The 24,377-nt window shown below is 49.8% G+C and overlaps 1 protein-coding gene across 1 annotated transcript; it reads right to left on the bottom strand.

Moving 5' to 3' along the window:
• Positions 1-95: 95 nt before the first annotated feature.
• DHRS11 (dehydrogenase/reductase 11) lies at positions 96-23,656 on the bottom strand. Its single transcript, XM_031591495.2, has 7 exons — positions 23,494-23,656; positions 12,291-12,500; positions 6,440-6,534; positions 6,066-6,195; positions 5,797-5,889; positions 4,799-4,864; positions 96-3,796 (listed from the first exon to the last, which is right to left on the bottom strand). Exons 1-7 carry the CDS (start codon positions 23,623-23,625, stop codon positions 3,755-3,757), a joined length of 768 nt encoding a protein of 255 aa, XP_031447355.1. The 5' UTR covers positions 23,626-23,656; the 3' UTR covers positions 96-3,754.
• Between the last annotated feature and the right edge of the window lie 721 nt (positions 23,657-24,377).

Here is a 24,377-nt window from a genome sequence, read left to right as displayed (position 1 = left end):
CTACTCGGAAGCACCAACAGCCTTCAAAAACATCAAACTGTTTATACAGATGGAGATTTCTTGAGTAAAATGATCTCATCCTGCTGCTGCCGTGGTTCCTCCCACCCAAATGAGAGCCGAGATCTGCCAGCAGCACTCACACACTGCCACATCACATCTAGAGGTGCAGCAACGTTAACACAGCTGATGACATTTATTACATAGGAAAAACGAGGAAAGCACAAGATTAGAAAAAACAAACATGCTTTTAATTCCACAAATGCTCTCTACCTATTTACAAGGCATCCGAAACACCTGCCTCAAATCCAGCAAGGCAGCCAAGTCAGCTACTCACTACTTATTTGCAAAAACATCGTGTTTTAATGACAGCAAACCTGAACCTCTGCACTTGGACAACCTGAAAGAGGACCGGAAAGTAAAAATCCTTCATTTAACAACAGCAATAATCCACCCCACTTCAAACAAGTGTGGGAGATTGAAAGAGTTCAATTTCCAAGTCTGCACAGCAGTACTGGCTCATCCCTTGCATAGTTTTAGCCAAACCCAGCAGCCTACCTGGGGATTTCAGCAAATCCCTGTGGAGCGCGGCTTCATTTGAACAGGGAAGGGCGAGTCCAATCTCCACAGGTCATCCACGGGACAAACTGGATGCTATTCTGCTCTAGAAAGCAATTGCAATTTTTTTCCCCCGTGAGGAACCAAATTCACATGTTTCTGTTTGAACTCTTCACAAAAGATAGGTTTGGCTGTGAACAGTAAAAAGGATGTTATGTTTAAACACAAACTACTATATGCAACAAAAGCACTACGCTGTGCCTCTCTTTTTATTCTTTATTTCCTAGTTTACAGTTAGAAGCCCACTGATAAATTGCACAGGTCGCTCTCCTGTCTGGGGTTTCTGAACGCCTTGGGGTCACGTTGCCAATCTCATCCCAACCCAGGAAGAAGGCTCGAGGTGCCACCAGGTCACACGAGGCAGAGAGGCTGAGCACCCAGTGCCAAACCCCTCTGTGGGCTGCACTTCACGTGGGAAAGCAGCCAGAGGCAGGAAGTCATCCGGCAGAAAGAATCATCCCCCAAAATCTCATTTGAAATGGAAAAAAATAATAGATACCATTTCAAGGACGAGATGTTTTAAAGATGTGCAAATGTTACAAACACTCGTGGAGAAAAAACACTTCCAGGGCTGCAGGTCAGCCAAGTTGCATCTGCAAGGAGTGACTGTCCTCGCTGGCCCCTTTTCAAGGCCTTACATCTGCAGAGCAGAAAGATAAGCCAGGTCCTGTCTGAGCCATTCATTTCAACAGCTGTTGTATTTCGCACACAGTTACAGCCACCAATTCAGCCATTTCAACAGTGCTTCCCACAGCCTTCCCTGTTTTTTTTCCTGCTAATTTCTCAACTCTTTCTTTTTTGACCCTCAACTTCTAGTTCAGCTGTCTTTTCTTTCTAAAAAACAGTGCACACTGCACCTGTTGAGTTTAAACAAGCTCTTGTGGAAGAAAACCTATGGAAAACACTCCGAGTTTTCATACTAAGTATAGCTGAACATCACAGTTTGGGGTTGGACCTTCCTTGGCAAAAAGCCTCTGGATTCTGCCCCACAGCACCATAGAAGCTGATAGCTTTTCCAGCTAGCACAGGCTTTCTCCACTGCACTGAGCATCACTGGCTGTGTGCAGACCTGGACTGGCTGCTCCTTGCAGGACAGTCTAACTCAGTGCTGCAAGTGAAAGTCAGCTCTGTACCAAGAACCTACACAGAGCCACTGCCTCAGCTAAGCGGAGGAGGGCAGTGCATCAGAGCAGTGCAAGGCTTTGCCACAGGGCATGAATTTCACTCAGAGTAAATTAAAAGGCCAAATCCAGACACAAGGTTACATGTACTTACTAGCAGAAACTGGTGACAGATGAGGGACAGAACACACCATGAGAGCGTATTTATAAAGATGAAAAGAACAGGGCCAAGCAGCCTTTAAGTAGCCTTTGTTTTTACCATTACGAAGGAATGCTTTACCACTTTCCCCCTTATAGCCTTCCACGCTTGCTCACCTTTGGCACAAGGAATTCTATGTATCGTGAGATTTAATTAATAATAATACTTCATATCAACACTCAGCACTTACATAGCGCTTCTCATATTCAAAGTGCTTTACAAAACAGTTTGCGAGTCCTCACAACACCCCTGTGAGGTAGGTAAGTATTATTATCCCCATTTTACAGATGGGTCAACTGAGACAGAGAGGTAAAGCAACTTGCCCAAGGTTAAACAGGGAGCTGAAATTCATGACATAGTGGTCCGGTTCTGGTCTCCCTTATGGTGGTGTAACACAGATGAACTCCCACAGAGCTACACTGGCATAAGCAAAACAATCCAAACCAAGTTTCTCTGGTTCTCAGTCCTCTACTCAAATCAACTGATCGTACCTGCTCCACCTCCAACAAGGTGTTCACCTGCTGAAGTGCTAAAGGAAATCCAAAGTACAGCAGGAGAGAGACTGCAATCTTAAGGCAACATTAATGTTAACAGCGCCAAATCACGTTGGGCTCAATGCAGATGTTTCTGCCACACTGCAAGAGTAAATAAAACAACTCAAGTCGTCTCCAGCTGTGTGTGTAACAGCCAGGGGGCTAAATTCCCCCTCCCTCGAGTTAGAGGAAACCCAGAGCAAAACAATGGGGCCACACCAGCATAAAACCAGTAGATCCAAAGCAGACCTTTCACCTACTGCTTTGTGGGCAAATGCCCCTATTAATATCTTTTCATTTTGGACAGCTTCAGCATGGTTCGTTTCACTCTCTCTCTCTCCGAGTTTGTATCTCTGCATATAAACAAAATTCCAATATTTCCAACTTAAGAGTGATCAGCATTTAAACAGCATCATACATCTTTCAAAGACCGATCAATACTTCCAAAAATCATCAATGCATGCAAATATCAAACGTACAGAAAACCAACAGGAGTGCTGGGAGATGATACCAAGGATAAAGGTGGTCACAAGACAGCACATTTAATTTTTATTAAAAATACCAAACAACTCACTCTTACTGTACCTATGCCACTTAGATCATTCTAACCTGCAAAAAATACAGGTTCTTTTCCCAAAACTAATTACCTACTTACCTAGAAAGAAAGAAACAGCAAGCACACACATTTATACCTCCTCAAACTTGGCAGGCACAATTCATATGAATGCAAAAGAAGGGTATGGGGAGGCAGGGTGAGTTTGTACATCGGCTTTAGGGCAGCAGGATATGAGAGAAGAAAATATCACATCCATCGTTACCAAATAAGCATCAAAATGATGAGAAGAAACGTAAAAATTAAATGGATGACATCCACCAGAAATCTCAAACCCTAAGCACATGGAAGCTGGCAAACACCTTGTGCCACTTCACCTACGTCCAGACATCAAATAAGATCAAACCAACCTTGAAAAGAAAGCAAAAGGAAGAATAAACCAGTCTGGAGACAATCTTCCACAAACCACTTCCCTGCATTATTTTCAAATACATTTTACTCTTACTCAGTTTCTGAAAGGAGTAGGGGATAAAGAGACCCACTACTATATATGTATTTTTTAAAACTGGCTCCATACCAGCACCAGCTGAGAGAGAGGGAGAGAAAAATAATTCTTCAAACACGATCCTTGGTACTTGAATAAAACGTTGCTAGCCAGCTGATGAAACCCCACATTGCCAGAGGGTTCCAAGTGGAGTGGATACACGGTGCTGCTCACGGTCTTCTTCATTTGCTATGATATCTGTTCCGTGGGCCTCATCTGTATATCTCCAATCTAGAAGAGACCAGCACATGATTTTGCTGCAGCACTGACATATTTTAAACCTTGCACTGTGTACTCGCATGCTGTACTGTTACCGTGGTAAGCTGCACACAAAGGAAGTTCCTGCAACTAAAAATAAGGCTGTTTAGCTGAGATACTAAAGAGAAATAAATGTGAATGCAACTTGTTTGCCTATAGCAGAAAGGAAAAAAGAGCAAAAATGCACAGAAAAGAGTATGAGATGACACTGAACTATAAAAGTTTACAATCAAGTCTTGAGCATGGTCCTGCTCAGAGGGTGAAACAGAGGCACTGCTTTTACCTCTCCACATCAGCCCCCAGGAGGACCTTTTATGCTCTTAAGGCAAGAAGGCCAGCTTCACTAGAGACAGAACCCTTCAGCTTCTGTGCTTCTAGACTGATCTAATGTCAAGATGGTTGCACCTTGCTCCAAAGGAGCAGAGATCATACTATGGGTTTGCTAAGCATCTCGTGATCAAAGTTTGCTTTTGCAACAGCAACTCAGTCAACATCCTAAACTTTGACACCATTCTTTCCTCCTCCTGGTTCCAGCTCAAAGCTGGTCACTTATTTCTTGTTTCCCAGGAAAGAAGTCCCTCTGGCAGCAGAAGCACCTTGGCAGGATCCAGCCCAACACATCTGGCAACTGGCAGAACCTGAACCAGCTGTAAGACAGCCAGCAAATCTCAGATGGCACTGTCCAGAAGGGACGAGACGTGCCTGTATCCCTCCCACTCCCCCTGCTTTGCACAATCCTTCTCTGCAGTCAGAGCAATCCTGGATGGATACATGGGTGTGGGTGGCCTGAGCAGCGCGGTCCCAAAGCTGCCATAAGGGAACTGTAAACAAATGTGATCACTACTAATCCCCAGTTCCACTAAGCACACAGCTGACATGGCAGCTGCAATACTGATTAGCAAATATCAGGGCAGCAGTTACCCTTTCCTCCTTTAAATACCTGTAGCAGAGTCCTTTAACTCAACCACAGCTTACCTGTACATGAGGTGGGGCACTGAGGACATATATGACAGCATTAGCCATATCTTCAGCTTTGAGACACTGGGAAGACAGAAAACAGGATCTTAGACAAAGAACACTGTTAAGAAAAATTAACCATAAAATCCCTTCATAACCATCAATAACAAGTTTCAACAGTGTCACTGGGGCATATCAAAAAAGATGGAAGCAAGCAGGAAAAAAGTAATCCATTAAAAAATTAATAAAGGAAGTGTCTGGTGCTGATCTTTCTGTTTGATGTGAATAATCTTTCTGCAAAATGCTTCGAGGTGTCTGCGAGAACTAAAATCCTCAAATGCTGGGCAGAAAAACATACGGAGACATCGCCTCTCTAAAGAGCTGAGAAGATGCATCTGCACATATGTGTCACATACATGTGACATGTGTCTCTGAACAATCAGAGAAAGGGCTGGTGTGCTAAGACAAAGAGCAAACGAGCAGCTGCTCAGCAGAAAGGAGGGCATTATGGGGATGGGTAAAAGAGCTGCACTGGCTTACAGTGTGGCAAAGCAACTCGCCAAACTATTGGCACAGTAGCTCTGCCAGCTCAAGCACTGCCATCCTTACAAAAGAAATTTCCAGAGAAGAGCAAGAAATCCTATGCCAGCTGCTTGCTCCACACACTTCTTACCCATCCTTGTGTAGATATGCTTGCTTATTGTATTTTCTCTTTATTAAAGAAGTCACAGCCTGCAAAATTTCAAAGCTGACTGACAATTTATTTACAGGTACATCAAAGTAAGAAAAATATAAAAAATGAGAAAGTAAACCTGAATGAGACTTTGCACAATGTTTCAATACGAGTGCAATATCTGAGGTCTGAGTGCCAAGACTTGACTTGGAGGATGCTGACTATTCTGGAAAGCATTATGATGCGCTCCACAGAAATAGCTTCTTGTGCAATTAGCCAGGGGACAGATTGTTAAACTACGATCAGAGCCACTTCTCTCTGTTCCCATATCTCCATGTCCTACCCGAATGCTCTCATAGGTTGCAGCAGCTCTCTCAGGGTCATTATCATGAAGCTTAAAAGCAAATCCCGTTTCTACCAGTCCTGGAGATATACACTGGAAAAGAACAGAGCACATCCTAATAGGATTTGTAATTCTCCTCCAGTAAAAGAAAAACCAAAAACAAACTAAAAAGAACGAAAGCAAAAACCCCAGACCTCTGCCCCACAAAACTTACCAGCACTCTGCCACCCACAAAGCCAGCAGAGAGGGAGAACCCCTACAGTACTCACTGTAGCTCGTATATGAGTCTTTGCTTCTCTGAGTTCTTGCCTCAGCCCCTCTGTGAGTGCTGTGACAGCATACTTGGTGGCACTGTAAAAATGCACCACCGACTGTGGCACAACGCTGTGACCATTCATGCTGAGGAGAGAGCAGAAAGGAGAGTGCTTGAGAAAGAGTCTTGAGTCTTGAGAAAGAACCAACAGCATATTTGGTCTTTGTTGTATTTAGACAAGCAGAGGATCAAAAAAAAAGTTTGGAAAATCAGCCATCATGATCCTAAGAAACCCCTCACACCCCTGGGTGACCATCAGCCCACCCAGAAAGGTGAAAGCTCCTCTGCTCTAATCCCACATGGCAGATCCTGCATTCCCACCCTGTGTACCTGTTAATGTTAATAATGTGACCGTCATCGATGTTCCTCTCCTTCATGGACTGATAGGCCTCTCGGGTGCAGATGCTTACAGCCATCACGTTGACCTGAGGGACAAGAGAAGTGGAGACTAAGACCAGCAGCCCAGGCTCTGTGAGCTTCCCATCACAGACCTCCTCACAGCAATGATCGGCCTGGGGCAAAACTGCACCAACGGAGCCCCGTCCTGCACAGCTCATACGTGAGCGCAGTCGCATTCACAAGTCCCAGTGCATGGCATTTCCTATCAACACCAACAGAGGGAAATGCACCTACACACACCTCACTGCACACACACACCCCCACAGCCCACATTACATTGCAACTGTGCTCAGGGTTGCAGTAACAAAGGGTTTGGGCAGGAGAGGCACAGAGGTTCTGTTTTGTGAGACAGGCCTTGGCCTCTGCCAAAAACAAACAGACTTTATAGTTTTATGGGCAAGCGTGAGGGCTGTGTGCAAGGTAAGAGAGCCCCAAACACCCTACAGTCAGCAGTCCTTCCAGGAGACAAAATTATCTCATACAGCACTGAGCACACCAGGGTTTGGAGAGCCGATAGGACGCTAGCAGTGGGTAATTAGGTCAGCTAGTTAAAGTGGAAATCCCCAGATAGCGCCTTGTCAGGGAGCCAGGCACTTCTAGGCACTGCAAACCACATGGCCAAAGAGCTTCCGATGCACAGATGGAGCCAAGGATCATCCTGAGGTTCTGAGGAGAGCCTAAGGGGGCAAGGAACCCTTGAGATATGAAAGCCACTGATCTGCCATGCTGTTTGCTAATATCCTCCTCCACTGGGTAAACCTAGGAAAGAAGGAAAAGGTGGTGTATCCTTTAGCACACAACCCACAGCTTTCCAAGTACTTGCTCTTTGAACCACCACGGCCCAGCATGCTGTGGTTCAGTTATACTGAAGTCACATCATCGCTGCAAGGTGCCACCTTTAGAGCACAGACTGACAATTCGCTGGCCATAAAACACACACTCAAAGTTTCCAGGAAAGTAGAGAGATGGAAATTCCCCTGTAATACATGTAATATGGAAATACACCTGTAATACAAGAGCACCAAGCACCCACCCAAGGTATGTGTGAGACTGATGAGCAGTCAGCAGCAGTGCTAACTGCTCAAGTTTGTAGTGCTTTATGTTCAAAAGAGAGGCCAAAAGGTAGAAAGTGTTTGCTGAAGCGCTCTAGAAAGGATGAAACCATTTCAGTGCAGGACATGCTGGCAGGCCTACCTAATGGCATGTCACTTTTTAACCAAGCAAGCAGGCCAAGCAAGTTTAAAAGCACTACTGTGAACTAAATATCCAGGAAAAAGTAAATTTCTGATGAATCAGAAGTCAGGTGTAACTATAAATGGGAGAAGCAGGGAGAAAAAGGTCATGTGGACAGTAAGTGGCTGTCTGTCATCTCCATAAAACTTAGAAACAAAAACTGGGGAGGGCTAGCTAGAAGTTGGTGACACAAAAGGACACACAGCCACATGAGAAGAACATTACATGGGAGACTAGAAAGCAAAAGGCAAAAAGAGATGGATTTCAGAGGTGTGATTATTGAGCAACACACTGGAAGGATGGCTGGGGGACAGCTGAAGGATCTTCAGCCATTGCTTCTGTCTTGGTCATTATTTTCTGTTCATTAACAGAGAATATGCTTATGGGTTTTGGTCTTTACATAAATAAATAGCATTCTTATCTGATCCCATGTTAACACGGAGTACCCATGCAACAGTAAGTGAAGTAATCACTCTAATCCAAGTGCACTTTGGTTGAGCACACAGTCACTGCCAGATATCTCAGCCATTGTACCTGGAACCATAGAGATAATTCCCCAGCACCAGGTTGAAGATTTACCTTGGCTGCGCAAGGAAGAAATAGAATCACAACTTCGCAGACATGTCAGCAGAAGCAGCACCTCAGCACTGGAGCAAAGCCCAGAACAGGCAGGGCACTTGAAATCTTGTGGATTTCACAGTAAAAGTCAAGGAGAGTGGGAGTAAGCTGCTCCAGTCTCATACATCAACCGAGCGAAGAGCCAACTTCGAGCATTATAAAATAAAAGGTAATTGCAACCCAGACCCCCTCCTCTCTGTTTTCCTCTGTGCCTCAAGAAGCACCGAGCCTCAAGGCAGTGCATTGCTGCTGCAGTCACTGCCTGCTCCACTCCATCTCCATGGGCCACTAGAGGGTAACATCAGCCTGACAGCAGGAAGGAGCCAGGCTGCAGCACAGTGACTCACACCCAGCGATGCTTCCTTGCGTGGGCAGTTACAACATTTTGACAACTACTGGCAAAGCAAGATTCTAATCACCAGCCACATGGGAAAGGCCAGAGCCCACACGGTAACACACCGCAGTGACACAAAACCACCAGCTGGAAGGCAGCTCTTCTCCTGGAAGCACCCACAGGATTTCGGGATCCCTATCCCATTTCAAAACATAGAGTAGGCACTCAGGAACCCTAAAAATATGCCTGGAAAACGAGCAGGTTCTATGGCTGCATCAATTCTAGAAACAATAGAAAGGCTGTGGTAAATATCCACACATTTTTCAGCACTTGTTTCTATTTTAAGAACAATAAGTTCAAAGGTCTCTTGGCAAAGATGGTCAATACATCTGCACTGAGTTCACACAGCGTGCTGCACAAAGCTGCAGGTCTGCAACCATGGCATGTGTTTGCTAATGCAACAGAAACAATAAGGGCACACTGTAGTAATTAATGAGTTCCCATTGTCAGCCTGGGAGAACATAAAGGATTGAGCTTCTGGAGGTGCTGAGCACTTTGCTTCCCAAATCAGTGTTTTTTAAGATATCAAACTGAGCATCCCAGCTCCTAAGCACACACACAAACGCAGGTTACAGAACACACATCCATGCACAGATGGTATATAAAAGCAAGAAGAACAGAGCCTCACTGGCCAGTGAATAATGCCAAGAATCAAACCCATTCAGTGCCTACAGCGATGGGAGGATGTGTGCTGCAGTCCTTTGTGCTTGGAACAGTGCAAGTGGAAAGTTCAGCTTGAATTCCTGGCTGTAAAGGTCAGTAGGCAAAACGTGAAGGAGCTGCTCAGATCTCAGAGCCCCAAGTCAGTGTGTACACAGCACCGGATCGGGGACAGCCGGAGGACTTTGCTCCAGCCTGACATAAAGCACAGGCTCACAAACAAGTGGAGAGAAAAGAGGGGGAAGCTGTAAATCAAAAGATGAAGGGCTCAGAACCACATCTGAGATAAAATGCTCTCTCTCTTGCACACACTGCATCTGCTATCTGACAGCACAGCGCTCAGCACTGCTCTACAGTGGTGGGGACGTGATTTTCCTCACTTGACGTTCCTGCAGACCAAAAAGAATAAACTCCTGGAGATCATTCCCTTTAGAACAAATACCAGACAATAAGGAACTGGAACATTAAAGAAGAGGAATAAGTAAATAAGAACACGACTTTCAACCGTTAGATGTATACTGAGAGAGGAGCCTGGAAAATAGACAGCCAGCCTCAAAGCTCATAAAAAATGCATGGAAAGAAAAATCAATTCAACAAAAAGAAAAAAAATGCCTTTAATTTAAGGCCCTAATGCCTCCCAAATCAATACGTTGATGGCTGTTTAGAAACTTTCCCCATCTCGCAGCCCAGCAGCACACAGAAGCTCTCCAGCCACGTTTCTAAGCACGCTGCTCGCTAACATCCTTCTCCAGACCACCTTTGGAAGAAACCTCCCTGCTCCTGGTCAGCAGCCCGTGAAAGGTGCTGGCAGCTTTCCTCCATTCTGACCCTGAAAGCTGCAGAGCACGCAGAAGAAATGGATGTGGTGAGCGCTCCCCCGTGCTGGCATGTTGCAGCAGGGAGACTTGTTGGTGTAAATCCATCCTCCCCAGACCCTGCTGCCACCCCAGGGACCAGTAGGTGAAGCTTAGGTGTCTCAGCCTATTCCCCAGGCTAAAACAGCAAGAGCAATTCTGTCAAGCAAGTGAGCGCAGACAAAGCAGTGCAGATCACCTCTGGGAATAAAACATACCCCCGCCTAGATTCCTAACCTGCCCCCAGGGATCTGAAACCTTGCCTCTCTCCTGCCACACCACCCATCATCACAAAGCAGCTCCAAAGGGCACACATAGCAGTGCCCACAAGAAGGAGGACCCCAAAAGGTTCCCAAATCCCACTTCTGGCCACCACAGATACCAGCACAGAGCGTACCCTACAGGGCAATCCCCTTCCAAATCCTTGCTTCTGAAAACTAGTGGAAGATGAGACCAAGGGAGTGCTCCCACCTGAGCTCCAGGAATGGAGCACAGAAGGAAGGCAGCAGGCAAGTGCCTCATCCCTGCTCCAGCCTGCCCACTTCAGAAAGAACAAAAGGTCAGAAGAACAAAGGAAAGGGAGCATGAGTGACACAAAGCAACACACTGAAGCTTCCAGACAAGACAGAATGACAGCAACCAGGACAAGGTGCAGGCGACCCACAGGGCCAGGCTCGCAGCAAAACAACGCTGGGAAGTGCCCTGCTTTATTCCAACTCAGCCTCAGCTACACTTCACTTAATTTTCTTTAAAGATTCCATGGCAACTGGGAGCAGGGAGATGCGTCGGTGCAGTGACCCGGGCTGGGCAACCCACAAAAGCCTGGCTGGGCAGACAAAGCCAAGCAGAGCCTGCTTTGGCTGCAGTTGCAGCAGTGAGCAGAGCAGCCAACATCCTAACAAGAACTTAATTAGACAGAATACAGCAGCTCTCACTCTGGCAGCAGGAGTCTGAGGCCTCTGTGTGCCTGTTCTGCTTTACACAGCCCCTGGAACTGCTGCTGGATGGAAGGCCACCAGCTGCCGTGGGGCAGACAGATCCAGGCTGGCTCTGCTCTTAGACACAGGGGCCCCAACCCTGTAACTTCTAACAACTTTTCAAACAGACATGTGGTTTTACTCAAAGGCACGAGTACAAATCCTATTCTCCATGAAGATGATGCTTTCACGTACAAAAACACGGAGCATACAAGGGGAAACCTACAGCAGCTGCAAGGCAACAGCACACAAACACCCACATGTCCACAGCTGTGGATGCCAGGTGTGTGCAGAGAAGGGCTGCCACACAGTGACAAGTCCCAAAAGAATGCACAGGAGCACCTCGGGGCAGCAACGCCCTGAGAGAAGTGCTGCCTGTGAATGGCACCAACAATTCGCACTGCTTCTCTGTTTGGCAGATGAAATGGGTTTGCTGGTATTGAGCTTTAACCAGATTACAGGCAGAAAATGAAGCTTCAAAGACAAAAGCATTACAGCTTTTTAAGCCAAAAAGAATCTGCCTGTTTTAAAACCCATTGCTAAAGCTAACAGGATTAGCTACAAAAGCCAGTGTTTGGTATTCAATTTCCTATTCTGAGGGAAAAAAAAAAAAAAAAAAGCCAGGCTCATCACTTTGTAGAAAGACACTGATCTAAAGGAAAAATGCTACTGAAGGTATTGAATATTTTCATGCTCCGGGGTGAAGGCGCGTGGCTCAGCAGTACGCGATGCCTTTCCACTTCCTGCCTAGCCAGCACAAAGCCATGTCAGGGCCAGAGGGGGAGCCGTCCTCAGCTCCATGCACAAAACTGATGGGCACAACGGTGCTGGTGAACGAAAGAAAATAATCTATGCAATCTAGATAAGCTGAGCATAGTTTAAACAAATGGAAAGTCAATGGGAAAGCGATCCCATTAAAAAATAAAATATAGAAATGTGAAAAAGTATTTTTCTTGTCCCTTCATCCCTTCTGGTCCCACATACATGTTTGGGGATCCCAGGCCACTGCTCACACGCAGCTCCTGCCCTCCCACAGCACTACTCACGTCTATCATTGTCCGCCAGCCCTCTGTCTTCCCTGAGAGCAGAGGCTCCGGGCGCGCCAGCCCCGCGTTGTTGATGCACACATCAACTCCCTGGTGAAGGGTCTTGATGGCAGAGAACATGGACAGGATCTCCTCTTCGTTGGAGAGATCACACTTGTATGGGATGAGGGTCCCAGGGTAGCCGGCACTCTGGCATTCAGCTGCCAATTTCTGAGGAAGAGAGAAAGGAAGAAAACATCCATCAGCCTTCTCTGTTTGGGGACAGGCCCAGGAGAGCAGAGCTGCTTTTTGCTGCTTGGAAGTTGCACTGTGATTATGTACTTGCATGAGAGCAGCACCAAAGAACTGCAAACAGCACCAAGGCATGATGCTTGCACACCAAGCATGGCACACCACGAGCCTCACAGTGCAATGGGAACAACAGGGGCTACAGTTTATTCCTGGAACCTCTGAGGGCTACAAGCTCAGCCTGATGCAGCCTCCCCCCATGGCCTGTAATGCTGCAGGTGTGTGGTGGCCTCAGCCACAGAGCTCAGTCTATTACAAATGAGTGTTTGTAGACCATAGCTTTGGGTTGTCTTTAATGTGTTAACCTATTTCTTGTGCTGCCCACCATGCTAAGCCATACAGCTCGAGGCGAGCAGGTGCTGGCAAACCACAATAAATGCTGCTGTGGGACCGGGCCGACGCGCTGCAGGGCTGTCACACCACCAAGGGGAGGAAGGCCGTGGCAACCACATGCCTCACAATTCCTCATCAGTACCGACAGTTATCCCAAGCCTCCAGATCTTCTATCAGATATAAAGCAAACGAAAGGCCGAGCGCCGCCGACAGCCCCGTGCTAACGATGCAGCCAAACCCTCCACGCGATGCCCCTTTCCCCTGACGCTAACGAGAAGCAGCATCTCAGCTCTGATGTGTCACAGCGGGGACGGTGACAGCTTCCAGCGCGGCGGGGCCACGTGATGTCTGGGATCCACAGAGATGGACTCCGGCTACAAACGTCCACCGCGTCACTCCAACCGCGCTGCCCGCAGCGCTGTCCCCACTGTGACATCTCCCCCTGCTGCTGGGGGCGGCTGTGCGGCTCCTCCCCGCCTGTGGAGGTGGCTGCGACCCGCTGCGCTGACCGAAGCGAGGCCCAGGCCTGCGTGCTGCAAGGTGCAGGGCCAGAGCGATACCAGATCCCAAAACAAACACCAGACAAAAGAAATAACAACACGGAACGTGAGGGAAACTGGAAGGGGAGAAAAATCAGACGGGCATCGGCTCACTCTGAGGCAGGATGGCAAGTTGGTCACCATCTCCAAAAAGGGGGAAAAAATCCACCTGCAGACTGGGAGTTGACTCCCAGCATTGAAACGTTCTCTTGACCCCAGCCCTTCCAGAGGCTCTTTTTGGTGATCAGCTCCTCGCAGCAAAGTTTTACCCACACCACCCTCCCTCTCAGCACCCAGAACACATTGCCTCAGAGCAATAAAGACACAAAGAGCTCTGCTTGGTAAATGATTTTCAACCTTTCTCAATCCCTAAGACCAAGGCAGAGGTGATGCAAGCTCCTGACTGCAAGTTTAAGCCCCCTCCAGTTTGCCATGCTCGTTGTTCAGCAGCAGATTGCAGGTCTCCACAGATCTCAGACCACATCCTGAAACCATCCTGAGCCTAAAGATCTGCTCCTGCAACCACTGCCCCTCCGGTACAGCTCAGTGAAGGCACTGCAGCAGCACAGGAATTATTATTGCTGTCACAGCATCAAGCCAGGAGAGGACAGGCACAACGAGTTCAGCCGGAGATCGATGCATCCCAACAGCATCTTGCTCTCAGGAGAGCTCCACTGCTGCTGAGCTCAGCAATATTTCTGCCCAACAGAGAACAAAGGTGCCCCCGGGACCGAACCAACCCTGCAGCCCCTCGGGGCTGGTTTCACCTTGCTTTATGTGCAATCTTGTTGGCTATGTGCTGGTCACATCTGAAAAACATGTGTATTTTTAGTGAACCCTTTAGAAAAGAGTTTGGGAAAAAAACTGCAAGAGTGACATTTAGGAAATGATAGGCAGAACGAAGGCCTGCTGGAGGATGCTAAAAGTACAGCAGGGATAAGGCCTCGCTCCTGCAAACTTACAGGTGGGAAAAAGTGGGCACGGCTGCCCTCCTCACATCCTTCATAACCTTCAGGTGAGACAGAGAGCAGCCAAACCCAGCCCTGCTGCACCCTCCCTCCCCCCCAGGTCACAGCAATGATGTTAAAAGATAAATACAAGCACGAGGAACCCAAGCCAACCCCCCGTGAGAAGACTTGTGCCATGGGAGCTGGCTGGAAGGAGACAGAGCCCAGGGACACAGCCGGGGAAGCCAGACAAGCTTATCCGCGGCCCAGAGGGAGCTGCCATGTTCAATATCTCAGTTTCCATGTTCAGCTGTCACTTTCTGCTACTCGGTGCAGCTCTCAGAACAACTCCTGGACGGAGGCAGGAGGGGCCCATACACCACATGCCATAGCACAGAGGCATGCAAAGGAGCTGCTAGCCACCCTGCACACCTCTCCTCTCCATACACCACCAGAAAGCTCTGCCTCACTACAGCAAGGCTCCCCTGCCACCACCAACCACAGAAAGCTGCCCACAAACAGCTCCCCAGATCCTGCTTTTCCTGCCTGGTTTCTCACCGCCTCAAATGGGAATCAGCACGGATCCTTTCATCTCTCAGGCTGCACTCATGCTAACAAATTCCCTTTGAAAACGAAGCGCTGAGCAGCACTGACACCAGGCTGAGCTGAACGTGCTGCACACGTCTCCAGATAAAGCCATCACAGGCTCTTCAAAGGAACATCAACCACGGCTCAGTTCGTAGGCACACGTAAAGGCAGTCTCTTAATTAGGGAGCCTGCAGATTTATTTTTTTTCCAGAGCAATAGTTAAGCCCCTCAATGAATGCTGGTTCCACTTAAAGAAAAGCCACATATGCAAAGAAGAAATAAAAGCTGCCTTCCTAGATTTCAGAAGCAACTCGAGAGCGAGTGTGCATCACAGCACCAACCCACAGCCAGCACTTCTATCAGCTCTGCACCGCTCCACTTCCACCTGCTTGGAGATGGGTCTGCTGGCACTGCTCAACTTAAGATGAGACAAGAAAGGAATAATAATTACAGCCTGGTTACAACGTTTAACTGAGAGTCACTCAGCACCACTGCTGCAAGCCCCCTAATTCTGGTGCACATGCAGCTCCAGGAGGCACTCATGGAGTTTCAAGCTAGCTGGGGAAGATCAGCTTTCTGCTCTGGGCACCTAAATTGCTGGTGAGAAACAGTGAGCCAAAATGGCAGCATGCACACGAGATGCACAGGCCACAACACACCTCCTGCTCACAGCCCAATTTCTCCATTGACACCGCCGTGATTTATCTCAAATCCTCTGCAACGCTGAACGAAGGACTGAGCAAATGAAAAAGGCACCCAGCACCTACACACAAGTGGGACAGAGAAGAATCCCTGGTCGTGATGTTTACCATACGTTATTTAGCTGTCCACTTTTGAAGGGCTGAAAGGATGCCTTACACTTAATGGATGATTTCCAAACATCAGGACTCAGTTTGTTCTTCCAAGACTTAGCACTCTCTGTGCACAAGACATTTACAGAGGGCACAGCACCAAGCATTTACATTCAGTCCTGGTGACATGGTTCTACAAAACTAATTGATATAAACATTTCAGGGGACTCTTAAGGGGAGGCAAAAAAGAAAAGCATCATGTCGGGCTTTATTTGGCAAACCATCCTATTAACTGCAGACACATTTAGTTCAGAGAGATTAAAGCCAGCAGAAGCCATTAGGTAATTTTTAATCTGACCTGCCATTCATCACAGGTACTTGCATCCTACTGATTTAGCCTATGCTTAAATATGGAGCTGTACCAAGAAACCAAGTGGAAAGAAACTAAAGTCACCCCAATTACATTTGCTATCTAAAGGAAATGAAGGAGAAAAAAAACCTAATGAACAGCACCACAGTTGTAAAAGAAAACTGGGGGCTTAAAAATCCTTTCACTTTACTGATTGGCAAGTTTGAAGCTTCTTTTAATTAAGTTTTAATACCAGTGCAACAGCGTATGGCGCATAAAGCTGGGGTTCAGTCCAGCCATTCCCATGGCGAGTTCAGTGACCACAGGCAAGACTCAGAGCTCGGATTCCTTCTCTGCAAAAAGGAGATAATCACACTGAGCCCCCCCCAAGCCAGGACCTGGGGCTTTTTGCTGCATATGATCAGTACCTCAGGTTTCTTCCAGCTCCTTTTGTATGGCGTCAGGTCCCCAGACAGAGCCCCCACAGGAGCCTCAAAGGACTTTCTAAATGAATAAAACGGGAAAGTGATTCTCCTTACCACTCTTGAGCTTTAGATCAATGCTTTTTACTTATTGTTTGCAAATCACTGCTCCTCAGCTCAGATCCTCTTCTGTTCCAAAACAAGGCAGAACGGTAGGGATAAGATAGCATGGAAAATAGGGTTCAAATGGAAAAGCAAACATGCAGAGCTCAGCTGGGGGCACCAGCAGGAAAACCACGAAGGAGGAAGCATTAGCACTGGTTTCAGACTGTTTGCCTGAAGTGCATCTGAAGCACAGACTGTTTAATCAGGGAGGCTGAATTATTTTTATGCTGCTCCAGAAACTCTCGACACTGTCAAAGGAAAGAAAAAGCTCAAAAGCTGGAGAAAATTGAGGTCCCTCTATTTTTTCATCCTTCAGCGCTCTAAATGTACTTATTTTACAGACCTTGCAAAGACACAAAGGTGGCACATAAAATCAGCATGTTCCATAAATAATCCCAAGAAAACAGATCCCACTTTATACAAGAGAAGGGAATAAAAGCCTGGAAAATTTCTTGGACATCTCTGATGCTTCCCTGCTCCCAGCAGTGGGAAACAATGTGGATGGGCACCCAGGGGGCAGCACATCCTCCATCAGCACCAAGTGACACCTCAGCATCTCATGCCAGATGCTACCCAAGCTCTGTAGCTGGATCCTATAGCAGCACCTGCCTTTGGGCCACACAACAAGCCCATCTCATGAACGCTGTCTCCTGTCCACAGGTGAGATGTGGCCCAAGAGCCATTCAGCTGGCTTCAGCTCAGGAATCTCAGCCAGGTTCCCAGGTAAAGAAGCGTCTGGTTGTGCAGTCATGTCCTTCTCATGCTGTTAGCAGTCCCCCTAGAAGGCTGAGGAGCCGTGCTGCTCTCTCCCCGAGCCCTCTCTGCTCCCTGTACCTTTCAGTGCTTAAGCATTCAAGACATTTTTTTCTAGCTCACTTAATTTTAAATTTCTAGTGTTGCACACAGAAGCCAAATTACTGCATTTCCATCGCCCTGGAAGCTCCTGCTACCTTAAGGCATTCCAACAATTGCTCCTTAAGTCAAGGCTGAAGGCACTTTTTTTTGGTGCTTGCTCAGATCGCATTGCTGCAGACGGGAGCAGAGGAGAAGGAGAAGCACTGCCACTACTATGACAGCTCATTAGAGCAATATTCCTTGCTTATTCTGAGCTATGACTATCCTAAAACAAGCATGGTGGGTGCCTGCCCACTTCTCAGCTCCAAAGCACATACAGCAGGTTCCCATGCAGCCAGGCACGTGGATGTTTTCCTCCCTCAGCGCTCCCACGCCCTCGCAAAGGCTGCAGCTGCTGTCCCACAGCCACTCCGGCCCTCAGCAGCCCTCGGAGGGGGGTTTGGGGGGGAGGAGGTGGGGGTGGGAGGAGGCTGTGCCTCCCTGCATGCAGAGTGACAGCTCATGCATCTTGCTGCATCGCCGCCGCTCCAGCGCACATTGCCAAGGCAACCTGAGCACACATCGCCGCGCCCAGCAGATAACAGCACACATCTCCATGCTACACGCTTTGTAACCAGTGCATCAGCTTTGTAACCAGTGCATCAGCTTTGTAACCAGTGCATCAGCTTTGTAACCAGTGCATCGCCGTGTTTGCGCAGGAGATGCAGGAGCACCACAAGGGCAGCAGGTGTCTGTCCACATCTCTGCCACAAGCTCTCCTGGGGCTTTTCTGCTCCCAGCCTTGCTGTCCACACCTGTGGGACACCCGAGCAGCCCCAGACACCTCACAGTGCACTCCGAGCTCCTCACACAGGGAACCAGGCCAGGAAAACCTGAGCACACCTCGCTCCTTTGGGGGGAAAGCAGCCAAGGAACTCTCTAGAGCCTGGCCAAAACTCACCCCTCGCACATCCCTGCTGCAAGAGCCTACAGCCAGCCTCCCCTTTCAGCGCTCCGTGGCCCAATTTGTTTTCCAGTATCCAGTCAGGCAGCACTGGGTGTTTGCCCACACAGCACCGCGAGGGCCGGGCAGGAGCTGCACTCTCCACGCCTTTATCTGTCTCATCAGCTCCTGCTCTGCACCTGTGTAATCCTGAACGAATCCTCTTCTGAAAAAGAAAGATTAGCACATGCTTGCAGAGCAGCAGCCCTTCCCTCCCAGGCTCTCCGATATCCCCCAGCGGTAACATTCAGGTGTAGGTCCTGAATTGCTGCACGCTCAGGATTTACAGCCCAGAGATGAAGGCTCGGGCACAGTGCAGCACAAGCAGCGGGGACAGCGTGGCTGTGGGTGCCACACACTGTGACCAAGAGCCTGCAGGGCCACCAGCATGACGCCAGGCACCGGGCACGGCAGGATCAGCACGGGCACATCCGCGCCGCTGCTAATCCTGAGCTAAGCCACCAGCCCCAGCAGGGCTGCAGCTGAGTCGCGCCAGCGCAGCAGAGAGCAAAGTCTGGTGAGCAGAGCCAGTGCACAGGTCCCGTGCTTCCACTGCCACTCTCATCCCATTTTCATGCCATGCAACGAGATTGAGCTTTAAATCCATACAGGAACAACCAGGATGAGCGAGAGATCATTTCCCAGCAGTGCTGGGGGGAAATGAGCAGCAGCACTCCTCGCAGGGATGCTGGCAGGAGCTGGGGTTAAATCCTCAGTGCCCCCTTACCTCTGCAGAGCTTTGCCCATTAACAAACCCCAGCGCACAGAACACACAATGAGACAATTCCAAATCACGTTAAGGGGGAGGGAGGATGAATGGAAGCAGTTTTAAAGCAACCCTTCCCCCGCACACCTCACAGATGGGGAAAGCCATCAGACAGCTGAGCGCTCATTCCCGCTGCGCAGAGCAGCAGTTATGGGATCTCTCATTTTATCAGGAAAGGATCTGGTCAGGGATGAGTGACAATGGCAGCACCTGGGAGGAACGGTGATCACTGCCCTTCCAGAGGCCAAGGAGATTCTGAAGGTCATTCATTCACAAGCAGAATCTGCCTTAGGATTATCCTGCTGAGACCTGCAACCGCTGCCTTAAAAATAACTGAGGGTCCCCTCGCAGACCAGCAGCTCAGCCAGGCTGTGCCCAAGGCCCCCTGGGGATGGATGGGACGTGCACAGCTCAGCCCAACCCCCGCAGTGCAAAGTCACAGCACAGGACCTGCTGGAACCAGGCAACCTCCTGCCTGGGGACCCACACACAGCGTAGTGACATTCCACACTCACCTGCTACGAAACAACTCTGCCTTTACATCAATTGCCTGAAAGCACCACGAAGCCAAGAGCCTCACAGCCTGGGCCAGAGCCCAGCTGCCACGCAATGGCTGCAGGGGACGTGCATAGCATCTGTCCCTTCCCCTTCCCACACAGTCACAGTGAAGGGAGCCCTTGCCTCCTCAGGAGCTGGGCTGCTCCAGCCTGCAAGCAACAGCTCAGCTTATCAAAGGCTATTTCTTGAGCAAGATCTAACCTTGAGGACGCAGTCCCCCGGTTGTAAATGTTACCTTTGATCAATAACTGTCACAAATGCATTAGAATCAGTCAGTTAAACCTTGTAATTTAAGCAACATTTATTGCTTCCTGCACAGCTCTATCATCTCCCCAATGACAACAACCACACGATATCCATCTCTAAATCTCCCTGGTGTTCTCCAAAGCATTGGCAGCACAGCCTGTCCTACTGCAGCTCACACCTCCCTGTGCTCCCAAAGCACCAGGGCACGTCCAGAGCTGCTCTCAGGCTACAGGATGAGCAATGTAGGCACCACCAGTGATGTGCTGCCTTTGGTCCACGGGACGCTGCAGCTCACACTGCAGGCCCAGCTGGTGGTTGACAGCACAGCCACCACGAATAGGGAGCAGCTTCATCTGCAAAAAGCTCTGGGCTAATTCATGGAGCATTTAAGCTCACTTCTGACTTGAAATACACAAAGGAGAGTAGAGAGCACTCCGTAAGCCCACATGCCAAGAAGTCCGCGGCTGCTGCTAACAACTCCAGGCTTTGCACTTCGAGCAAGCTTTCAACCCAAATTATCTTCCGACGTGCAGGAATGAAGTAAATTCACTTTAATTGTATTTCGCTCTCCAAAGTCTGACTGTAGCCCAAGAGCCACCGCTGCTGGCCCACACACACGGAGCTGCAGAGCGGCACAAAGGGTGCAAACAAAGGGCTGTTGTGGGGAACCGGCCGGGCTGAGCGCTGCGTGAGGGCTGCACAGGGGTCAGCACTGCAGCTCAAACACAGCCACAAAGGGGAAGTGAACTGTCACCATGCCTGCACAGATAATGGGGTGAATGGAGAGAAAAATAAATCAAAGCCAGTTTGGAAAGAAGAGGCAACGCCACAGCATAGCGCTGGGTTCCGTCCGAGCTTCTCTGTATGGCACAGAACAAGGCTGCTGCAGTGCCCGTGAGCCAGTAACAATTCTGAAGTCAAATAAGGAGCGCTGGAGTCGTGACACAGCCTTAATACCAGAACCACAGCTTTGCAATTCACTCGTTATCTTGCCTGGAGCCCTTATCTGATTTTCCAAGAGATTAAGAAATCTTGACATAGCATTTATTGCCCACGTTAAACTCCCCATGAGACTGCATACTCGTTCAGTCGTTTACAGCAGGCTGTAAAGCCACCATGTGGAGTGGTTCCTGCAACCTCGCCTTGAAATGGGTGACTCCAGTGCACAGCATTAAAAAAAAACACAACTAATGCTCATTGCTACAAAGCGAGCACCATATCCCTGTTTTTCAATTGCACCATTTGCACTCTTCCCATCTCAAGATCTCTAGGTTTATTTTTCTGGGTGCACTCTTCCACACATCACTATTTACAGCAGTATTTAGTGAACCACTCAATCTTAAGAGAGCACAAAGATCTGTCCTGCAGTACCTATCACTCAGATGCTCCAGCCCCCCCTGTGTCCACACCTCACAGCACCAAGCTCTCAGCCCCCCATCACCACTCTCATCCTCCCATTGCCCTGCAGCTTCTCACCACTCTATCTTGCCCTCTGTGACCAAAGCCCTCCTAGGAGCAGCACATCCTCCTCATCCCACCACAGCTCCTGCCAGGACACCTTCCTAGAACGTGCCCACAAACAACAGCTTAGAAAACAGCAGCCAGAGGTAACAGATGAGTGTATTTCATGGTTACACGATAACTAATTGAGGGAAAAGAACAATTCTCTCACTTCCATCCTACTGCTCCGTGTGCCCAAAGCCCATCCACTGGCAGCAGCCTCACGGGTCAGGTTCCTCCACATTGCCCACGCTCTGAGATTGATCATACAAACACATCTAAAGTCCCAAGTCCCTCTGTGGGCTCAAATCTGAGGCCTGAACATCTCTAAAGAGAAAAAATAAGCCGAAGATCCTGGAGAAAAGCTTGGTTATCATCATATACAGATCTCCCAAAGGTGCAGCGAGAAGCCCCACCTGCAGCAGGATGAGGGATGGAGCCGTCCTGCTGTGACCTTGGGCCACCCCGAGCTCCAGTCCCATCCAGCAAGCAGCATCTCTGGCATTTTCTTCCTCATTAAGGACACACGCTGCACATAAATAAAACCAGAATAGCAACGGAACTAAACACAGCCCAGACACCTACCAAAACAAATGGCTGCAAACACGAGTCGGTCCTGAGAGCCTGGGTGAAAGAGCCAACCAAGGCCAACCACGAGCCTCACTGTTTAACTCAAGCACTCGACAGATGACAGCAGCAAGAGGTGAGCACTCAGTGCTGCTCAGCACAGCCGTGTACTGAAACAACCCAGAGAGATCATCCATCACATGGCTGAGTTGTGTGCAGCACCGAAGCGCTGGGAGACCCCAAGGAAAGCCATCCCAGAGGGCAGCTCAGGAGGTTCTATCAGTACGTTTCATCCTCCCTGCAAGCGGCGTGCGTCCTTCTGACTGATAAAGAATAGAAGTTCTGTTTCTTCAGAGCATTAACCATTTTTTAGCCCCACTGGAAGCTCTGTTTCTTGGGGTCTCTTGGGCAATTCATTCATGGTGTGGTTGGCAGAGCAGGACCATCCCAATGGATCAGGGCAGCACACAGCAGCCCTGCACTGCCTGCAGCTTTCCTCCCCGCAGAGCTGTGAGCCCTCCCACGGCCCCATCCGGCCCTGAGTTTGTCAGATCCCAGTTTCCCATACAAGGCAAACAAACGAAAAAGAAACAACCTCAAAAAAAAGAAAAAAAAGAAGGAATCAGCACTTCCTTAAGCCTCGTAGGGCGGCACGGATTCATTTGCTTCCCAGACCGCTTCCACACCCCCCGGACGCACCAACACGGGATGCAGCCTCCCTGCCCCAGCGGCGCGGCACCGAGCAGCAATGAGCGCAGCCGCTCAGCTCTGCCTTCCTCTGAGCAGCAGCTGCGGTTTTGCTCTCGCAGCCGCACAGCGATGCCCACAGGTGCCCCCGATCGCGGCCGGCCCCGCGAGGTCTCCCTCACCTCTACGGCAACACGTGAGCGCTGCGAGTCGGCTCTCGGGATGCTCGTCGGAGGAGTAAGGAACGCATTAAGGACCGAAGTCTTATTTTAACGTTAACGAAGCGCGTGAAACCCTCCGAGCGCCGCTTCGCGTGTCCTTGAACGCTCCCCGGCCCGCTCCCCGCAGGCTGAGCCCGCCCGGACAGACGCGGCTCAGGGAACGGAACCGGCCCCGCTGCTCGGACCGCTCCTACGGCACCACGACGGGAGCCCGCAGCGCCCGGCGAGGCACCGCTCCGCCCCCCGCCCCCGTCCGGTCCCGCCGGCAAAAGCCTTGCGGTGAGGCACGGCCGGGGCGCGCGCGGAGCCGCCGATCCGCCCCACCGGGCCCAAGGAAGCTCCGCTATGAGATCCGCCGCGCCCCTCCCGCGACCGAACCCCCCGACCCCGCCCCGGTACCTCGATCTTGTCCACGCTGCGGGCGCACCCCACCACCTTCATGCCGTGCTGTACCAGCGCCCGCGCCACGGCCGCGCCGATGCCCACCGAGGCGCCGGTGACCAACGCCACGCGCCCGGTCCAGCGCTCCATGGCCGCGCCGCCGCCGCCGCGCACAATGCGCCGCCCGCCGCGCCGCGCGCCACGCCCCCGCGCCGTGACCACGCCCCTCCGCGCGGCCACGCCCTCCTGTGACCACGCCCCCTCCGTTTAGCCACGCCCCTCCCGCGCGCTGCACGCACCGAGTTCGTCAGGGCTCAGCCGCTCCGTGGTCCGCCGGGGGCGCGCAGTGCAGAGCCTTCGGGAACTGCGAGAGGGCAAGAAAGGAAAACAAACGATGCAGGCGTTACGAAGAACCCTGAAAAGACACCGCGGCCAGAAGGGCGGGGACGGTACAAACAAATCGCCGCAGCTGCTGAAGAGCAGCCGACCAGCGGCAGCAGAAAGCTGTGCGATGCACGAGGACAGCCGGGCTGCGAGCCGCAACGTGCGCGCAAACACCGCCCAGCTGCGCCGGGCTGCGGGGCACGAGCAGAAAGCGGCTGTGCCGGCTGTTAGCAGCGGCTGTTGCTGACATCTCAGCAGCATCACGTTAAAGTACACCGATCTCATCTTAATAGCTTTTTTTTTTTTCCCCTCAGTGTTTCATTGCATACCTGATCTAACAGCGGACCTGGCTGACCAGCAGCTTGGAAAATCATGAAGCTGAAGCCCATACATGAACATATTTCCACATCCCGTCTTCTAAAACAGCTACAAAACAGCCCCATCACTGTGCATCAACAGAGTACAATGAAAGTTACTGAGGTTTATTATTCTGAATACATTTGTGTCTCAATTTCTAT

This window comes from Phasianus colchicus, chromosome 21 (assembly GCF_987193195.1).
Source record: "Phasianus colchicus chromosome 21, bPhaCol1.hap1.1, whole genome shotgun sequence".
NCBI classification, from domain to species: domain Eukaryota; kingdom Metazoa; phylum Chordata; class Aves; order Galliformes; family Phasianidae; genus Phasianus; species Phasianus colchicus.
The sequence above is the reverse complement of the archived record's forward strand: the minus strand, read 5'-3'. Positions and strand labels throughout refer to the sequence as shown.